Source organism: Sceloporus occidentalis, unplaced genomic scaffold, assembly GCF_023333645.1.
Source record: "Sceloporus occidentalis isolate IW3139 unplaced genomic scaffold, rSceOcc1.0.p SCAF_1, whole genome shotgun sequence".
Classification (NCBI taxonomy): Eukaryota; Metazoa; Chordata; class Lepidosauria; order Squamata; family Phrynosomatidae; genus Sceloporus; species Sceloporus occidentalis.
Window position 1 is genome coordinate 25,811,370 of NW_028316981.1, and position 8,436 is coordinate 25,819,805.

Genomic DNA, 8,436 nt, shown 5'->3' on the forward strand with positions numbered 1-8,436 from the left:
CACCCTTGGCCTCAGCGAGGTCAGGATGTCCATTCCACATTTTATGGCACAAGAAGGATGCTTCCAGAACCTTAGTTTAGCAACCTCTGGTACAAACTCTGCCCTGGGCAGCTAGGGTCATTACAAAGGTTGTTCTTATTACTGCTCTTGGTTCTTGATTGGAATCTCTCTCCCTACAGGTGAGAGAGCTGCCCGTAATTCCCTAGCCAAATCTGAGGACTATGCCCAAAGCTCCCGGCCCTTCTGCTCAGCCATGGAGAGCCCTATGTTTGACACCATCCTGGAGACGACAGACGGAGTAACTCCAGATCCCAGCTGGACGCTGCCTTACCCATTGGGCTTCCAGGTCTCACTGACAGGCTTCTTGATGTTAGAAATTGTGTTGGGTGTGAGCAGCAACCTGACTGTACTGGTGCTGTATTGCTTGCAGGCTGGCCTTGTTGACTCTGTCAGCAACATGGTGACAATGAACCTGCATGTTCTGGATGTGCTCATCTGTGTGGTCTGTGCACCACTTAGCATGGTGGTTGTGCTAGTGCCACCTGACCGTGCCGCCACCCTGCTCTGCTGCTTCCATGAGGCCTGCATAACCTTTAGCAGTGTAGCCACAGCTACCAACGTGCTGGTGATCAGCTTAGACCGTTATGACATCTCCGTGCGACCGGCCCAGCGTGTGCTGACCCCAGCCCGTGCCATCTTACTTCTGGCTGGGGTCTGGGTGTTGTCCCTGGCTGTCTTCTTTATCCCCTTCCTAGAAGGTGAATTTGGCCATGCAAGTATGTGGCAGAACCGCACGGTGCTTTGCGTGGGTCCGGAGGAATTCCACGCTGAGCTAGGCACCTCCTATCACCTGGCTATCCAGATCCCTACTTTCTTTGCAGCTGTAGCTGTCATGCTGGTCACTTATGCGAAGATTCTCCAGGCTCTCAACATCAGCATTGGTAGTACCTTCAAGCGCAGCCAGCGCCGCAAGACCAAGAAGAGGAAGCGGCGGAAATCAGCAGAGCCTGGTACCAGCATGGTTAGCAGTGCAGTGGAAGCCAAGCGGCGATCCCAGCCTGTACCCGCTCTCCCTACGCCACCTCCTATGGGAGTACAAGCTTCGGTCTCTGTCATCATTGCACTGCGGCGGGCAGTCAAACGTCACCGGGACCGGAGGGAGCGCCAGCGGCGAGTTTTCCGCATGTCCCTACTCATCATTTCAACCTTCCTATTGTGCTGGGCACCCTTGTCCATTGCCAATCTGCTCATCCTGTGCCTCGGGCCCAGTCCCTTGCTGGGCAAGCTGCGTATCTGCTTCCTGGCCATGGCCTATGGTACCACCATCTTCCACCCGCTCCTCTATGCCTTCACCCGCCAGAAGCTGCGGAATGTCCTCCGCAGCAAGCTGAAGAAGCGGGTGGTGTCAGCACTGCAGGTGGACCCTGCACCAGGCGGCACAGTCATTCACAATTCCTGGGTAGAACCACCACGCAAAAGCTGCAAGGGCCGGCCACGGGGTAGCGATGGGGCTGAGCACTGCCTCACCGAGGCCACTAAGGAGTGAGGTATCAATACTTGAGTCCTCACAAATGGCTACCGGGAGAGTTTGGATGGGTGTACTACCAGTCCACTGCCTCACCCAAGCTGGTGAGCAGTGGGTGCCAAACACCCACCCATTGAAGAGTGCAAGATAGGCATGGAGCCGTCCTCTCAAGGTCACCAGAAACTACCAAAAAAATGGTGCTAGCCCCTCAGACTGAAGCCACTAAGGGGAGAAGTCAGGGAGCAGGGTTCAGTAAGACCATGCCAAATGGGAGGGATAGCCACCAACACCTCACTGAAACTTCAGTAGTTTCCAGTTTTGGGAGGGTGATATTTGGCCCTCCCAAAAGTCCCTCCCCTGTGCTCAGTGGAGGAACTACTTGACTCTCTAGGAGGGAAAGATGAAGCATTAGGCCTTCCTGCCTATGGCATTGACCAATTCTACCACCACACATGAGTCCCACTAGAATTACTACTATTACTAATGCTACTACTTCATCTTTATATAATGCCAAAAGTTACGTTATTAGTCCCACTCAGGTGCGTTCCCCTCCATGTAGAGCTACTGAGTCTCTGTAATACTCCAAAAGTGAGCTGACACAGATGTACCCAGGGACCTAGTCAGTTCACACACACCCCTCCTTTATTGCTGGCTAAATGCAGGAGAGCTGGGACAAATGCTGTGGTTGCTGAGGGAAGAAGAGGAAGAAAACTCTGGAAGGGCCATTTGGGTGTAGTGGGAGGAAGGAATACAACATGAGTGTTGAAAATTGCTATGATCAGCCTGAGCCTCACACTGGTCTTTGCCCCACTGCCATGTTGTGCTAAAGGCCACCTTAGAATAGGCAAGATATGTGCTGTTTTAGGTCCAATGTGTCAGGTTCCCAGCTGCCTCTGCAACCTGCAAAGGTTTTTTCCAAAAGAACAGACCACGGTCTCTTAGGGATTATTCAGATGGTGAAAATAATCCAAGATGAATCCAGTTGAATCTATGTTGTTCACATGCATACCGAAGGCACCTAATTAAATTGGGGGGAGGGCTGTCAAAAAACCCCACTTACCCCAGAATAATTAATATCAGGGTATTTTCTGAGTTTTTAAAAAAGATTTGCAGTTGCCAGTTAGAATAACCAATGTGAATAGATCTGAATAGACTCAGGATAAAACTCTGCATGCCTTGAATGCATTTCAAATATATTTGCATCATCAACAGGCTCGCGGTCAAGAAAGCACTGCCCCTTCCCCAGCAGAACAGCCAGCGCTGAAACCAGGAGGGAAGAGGGAAAGAGGGCAAAAGGGGGGAGCAAAAAAGGGGTGCCAACCCCCTCGAGTGGCAGGAGGAGGAGCCTCTGCCCAGCTGAGGGTTGCTGGTGGGTGCAGGGACAAGGGAAAGGAGCCCACACATGAGCAACCAAACCTGTAGAGATACAGTTCCATAGTATGAATAACAAACCCAGAATGCATGAGCGAGGTTATTCACATCTTTCCAATAAAAAAAACAAAGCTTGAATGAGCCTGGTAGACATACTCCACCAAGGCTTTTGGTAGACTCTGCTCCTCCCATCTTCTATACTGGACCCAGTTTCTTCCTAATACCTTCTTTAGGGAAAAATATAAAGCAAACTGGTATGGGAGACATTACTTTTCTGTCCATTCCATCATTGGTGCTGGATTCTTCCTTTTGTCTTATTTTGAAGGTTCACTACAGTATCAGATAGCAGCCTTTGTAGGAATGAACAAAGGGGAAAGAAATTTGCCATTCTGAGGCATCTCCTAAAGGGAGCCAAGAAATCACTGTAGCAGTGTGTCCATCCATGGATAGGCACGTCCTCTTGGCTGTGTCCTCCTCCTCCTGCCAGCACCCTCTAAGTGCCAAGGCTTAAGAAGAGAGGGTGGATCTCCCTCCACAGCTTAGATCCACTAAGGGCAGACTCAGATGCAACACTTTTTTTTGCTAAGGGAACCCTCGGATGCAATCTGGGGATAGAAGAGAGGCTGTACTGAATGGAGGGTCTGGGGGGCCTCAGCTTACCCTCCAGTGGAGTGGACTTTTTTGGGGCTCTTCTTGTGATGACCAGCTGGATGGAGGGTCATAAACTGTAGAGCCAGAGGGTCATGACACCACTTTGCAAGGAGTCCCAAAGAGATAATCTATGGGCTGCAGAGAGAAAGCGCAGGTTACATTTCACTCTTCTCCCAGTGTTCCCACCAGAGCCTTGGAAGCAACTAGTTACTTGTAGTTAATTCCTTTTTCTAATCACCAAGCTTATTTAAGGTATACATTACATTATCATTATACCTTGATAAGGGATAATATCACTCCTTCTACATGGTAATTATAACTTTTTAGTTACAGGAATGTGGCTTGACTAAATAATGGAGGAGCGATAGCATGAGTTTCCTGCGTGGCTCAATGTTCTGTTGAGGGTGTTGCAATGATGACAATGTGAACAAATGGAGAGTGTACACTCTGCCACAGGATAACAGGTTATAACACACACAAAACATAAAAGTCAAATTTAACTCGGGATCTGTAACAACATTTTAAAAGTAACTTCCCAATCTCTATTTCCAAAATACATCTAGATGATTTAGGGTGCAATCTTACACACGAGGGGTGAGCAAGGTGTGGCCCTCCTGATATTTTTGGACTATAATTCCCAAGAGCCCTAAGTAGCATAGCCAGTGGTGAGAAATGCTAGGAGAAGTACAGCAACATCTGGAAGGCCATACTTTACTTATCTCTACTATATACAGCCTTGAGCTAGGAAGGCCTGTTGAATAAATACAAATAAGATTGTGCTATCAAGCACTTTAGAATGTCCCAGCACTGCCAAGGAGCCCAAGACAACACAAGGAACAGCTAAACACCTCCACACACACCATCCAGAAGAGATAATTTCCATGCTGTTAGCATACTGACAGTAGCAGGGAGGAAGGGAGAGAAAGCAGTAAAGCGTTGCTAAGTAGCTACAGGTAGTTCGCCTTACTGCTTCATAACTGTCTGAAAATGTTTAAATAGCAAATGGCTGTTTGCTTGGCAACCCATTCCCTCCAACACTTTTACTTAGTAGGCTGCCCAGAAATCTCTGGTGGCAGCCCTCAAAAGGTGGTGGGGTAGATATTTGACTAGACCCAGAAGTCTGTTGTCAATAGAGCTTAGAAAGCTGATTTTTTTTTAAGTAATCAATGAATTAGTTAAGCTAACTACCATTATAGTTTTTCTCAAAAGCTGTGTTAGTCTGTAGAATTAGTACATAGATCTTGTAACACTTTTGAGACGCTGAAAGAAACAAGTTGGCAGCATGAGCTTTCATAGACTTCAGTCTACTTCCTCAGAAAGAATTTGGTAGCATGAGCTTTCGTAGACTTGAGTCTCCTTCCTCAAATGCATCTGAGGAATTGCAAATGCATTCCAAATGCATCTGAGGAACTAGACTTTAGTCTACAAACGCTCACGCTGCCAACTTCTTCCTTTCAGTTAGTCTCAAAGGTGCTACAAGAGCTCTCTGCATACTGATGTACACTTGTGCTGTAAAAGGAGTGAAGTTATCCCCATAAATTACAATTATAATGTGGCTTAATCATGTTTCAGTTGTTGAAAACTACATGTAGCTAGTTCATTTTACCTAGCAGTTACTTCCAGGCTGTGTGTAGGTCACTGGGAGGACTGTCCCAGTAAGTGATAGTGCACTGCGATTTCCCTGCTTTGAGCTCAGTAAAAGCTGCCTTTAGACCTATGCTCTACATGGACATTCGTCAGTATGCATAGACAGCTAGAAATCAATACAGGATAGGTCTCTTACCTACCCACTCATCACAAATATGCCTTCTTTATCCACATGGAACACCATCATTTATATATTTATATGCTGCCTTTCCCCCAGAGGGGGACCCAAGGCAGCTCACAGACAAAATCGGTTAAAACCCCATCAATACAATTTTTTTTCAAATGTTTAAAATATTTTCATTTAAACAGTATAAAATTGTTCAAAGCTATAGCCATGCCAGTCTGCAAAATGAGTATGTAAAGAGATCTTGTAGTACCTTTGAGTCTAATTGAAATGAAGAGGTTGGCAAATCCATCTGAGAAGTAGACTTAAGTCTACAAAAGCTCATGCCGCCAACAAAGGTGCTGCAAGATTGTATTTGCAGTACATACAGTATAAAATTATGTTAAAAATGCAAAAATTAAAAACATAAATAAACTTTCACACACCCCAATGAGAAGCTGCCCTGAGAGTGATTACCTAATAAAAATCTGCTTGAACAAAGCAAAAGAAAAGCCAGGCTACCTCCCGTGAAAGGCATCCCATAGCGTTGGAGCAGCCACTAAGACAGTACCAGCAAAAAACTATATAATAGTTGTAAGGCTGAAGTAAACGAATATTTATTCCAAATATTTATACAGTGCTTTTTCAGGGGCGAGCCCTTTCAAAGCAAATGACGCAAGCTACAATTTGACCTATCTGACAGGTGTAGCTATAAGAAGAAAACTGCTGTGAATTGCATAGCCATTAGCTTTTGAAAGAAAGACTTCAGTGATGGATACTCAAGGCCTTTTTAAAAGATCTGTACTAAATAGGCCAAGTATAAATCTACTTTTTAAGTTTTGTCTGTGTAGGACCACCAAAAAAAGGCCTCATCAGCTCACCAGTTTAGTCACTTTTTGGTGGGCTCATAAGCAGAACTTCCAAGTTAATCTGAATGTGTGGACAGAATCATACCAATGAAGTTGGTAACCCGATTCCAAGGAATTTGTGGCTTTAAAGGTTAACACCATCACTTTGAAATGGGCCTGATACCCAGTGTAACTGGCATAAATGCACTGTTATATGTTTAGACTCTGGCTGCACTTAAACATCTAGGTGGCTGGATTTCGCACCAGCTGAAGCTTCCAGACTGACTTCAAAGGCAGCCTGGTGTAAAGCACATTACAGTAGTCCAACTTAGGGGCAGCTAGTGCATAGTGCCCAGTCTACAAAAGTGCCTGGATTCCTGCTACTAGGAGTTTAAAGGAGATCACCCGATGGACTCTTTTGTGTGTATTTTGTGTACCTAGCCACGGGTGTCATATTCTGCACCTGTAATATGGCCAAGGTTGAAGGCAGTAGAAAGCCGGTGAGTTAAGTGTGAAATATGTTAGAAACAGAGGGGATCCCAAAGGAAAGAGCCGGCTAATAGCACATGAGCAAGCTGCTGTCTCTCCAGATAAAGTTGGAATTCACAAGATTTTTCCTGGCAGAACATGATCGTTTGGGTGATAATAGGTTGCTCTAATAATTTCCCAGGGGTAGTCATACTAGAAAATCACAGCAGAAACAATTATCAAATACTTCACATCCCATATTTCCCCATTATGTCCCACTGATCTATCAAGGCCTTGGTCAGTATCTCTTCCATCATAATGGCTCTCCTCAACACACAAGCTATCAAGTTCTTTCCTCCAAATCTAATCCTTTCCCACATGCGAACAGTACTACGGCTGCTTAATTTATTCTGGGTAAGGAGTCAGCTTGATGTTTTGCCTTCCTCATCTTCACTGAAAATATTGTTATCTGCTTGAAGTTTTTCCTCATGAGACAGTTAAGGGGAGGGGGATCCATAAATAAATCAAGAGTAGCAGAATGTGACAGTGGGCCATGGTTCAGAAAGATTGTTCTTTGCAACAAAAAAAATATACATAATTCTGTTGTTGTTGTTGTTTTAATTACATGACATCAGAGCTCAGGTATAGGCTTGTCAAAAGATTAGCTTACCTAACGCTGAGGAGAATGTTGTTTGTCTTAAAATATAAAGTGGGAGAAGATCCCCATTTGGCACTTCTTAATTATAGAGTCAGTCCTTCTGAGAGTGGGAAGACACCTGTCAGCTCTTTTACAACAGGTGCAGAAATATACATAATGCCAGAGATAGGACTGTGGCAAAAAAAAGTCATGGGGCAGACGGGGGGAGAATGAGACGGGGTGGGTGGGATGGGAGGGGGGAAACTGCAATAGAAAAACGTGGTTTCTTTCACGGGGGGACTGGATGTTGCTTTCCCATGCAAGACACTGCCCTGTCAAAAGCAAACCATGTTCAGAGAGGCACTGACTTGCTCGTTATAAGTGAATGACGGCAGTCAAATTGTGTGGAAGGCTGGTGAGAATCTGCTGTCAAAATACCAACCATCTCCCACAAAGACAAGTGACGTGGTGGCACAATGGATCTTTTCGGAATAATTTTCACATGGCAAGAATGTTTTCTGAATGTGATCCCACCCGGTGAGGTCTCAGCTTTGCTTTCAGTCCATTGCCAAGGTGTGGTGTATCTCAGATCTCACTCGGAGGTGGGTTTTGTTGTTGCGGGGGGTGGGGGGAGGTTTAAATGTGAATACTGTATAATGTAATATTAGTTGCAATTATTGAAAAGTGCTTCTTTGGAACTGACAACTTTGGAAGGAAGGATATTCCATCCTACCAGCACAAGATCTAATAATCATGGGTGAAAAGGATCAAATGTTTTCTAAAATATGGGAACAATTATTTATGGGGGCACTGATATCAAAGAACTGCAATAATAACGATCACCATTAACTGCTGATAAGAGAGCCCTTATTGCCACAGTGTCATTAGCTGTTCTAGTTTATATCTGCCTTACATGAAAACAAGAGATCCACATTGTTCATTGGCATCCACTCTTGCATAGCAGCATTTCAAGGTCTCAGAGGACTTTCCAAATGGTTACTTCCTGAAATCTTTTAGCTGGAGATAATTGGGGATTGAAACCGGGCCCTTGTGCATACAAAACTACTGAGCACAGATCCTGGAAGCAAATATTGATTGGTTGCACTTACATCCCATTCTTTGAGAAGTTTTTAACAATTATCCAAACAAAATCCGTTTATTTACAGCTCATATACCTTTAAGGCAG

At 45.1% G+C, this 8,436-nt stretch overlaps 1 protein-coding gene across 1 annotated transcript in view; it reads left to right on the top strand.

The window, feature by feature from the left end:
- Positions 1-5,808, top strand: part of LOC149321246 (G protein-coupled receptor 22-like) — an 87,780-nt gene extending 81,972 nt beyond the window's left edge. The window contains exon 2 of the mRNA XM_089518340.1: positions 180-5,808. Coding sequence (XP_089374466.1) covers positions 254-1,546 — 1,293 coding nt within the window. The 5' untranslated portion in view covers positions 180-253 and the 3' untranslated portion in view covers positions 1,547-5,808. The remainder of the gene's footprint in view (positions 1-179) is intronic.
- Positions 5,809-8,436: the final 2,628 nt, after the last annotated feature.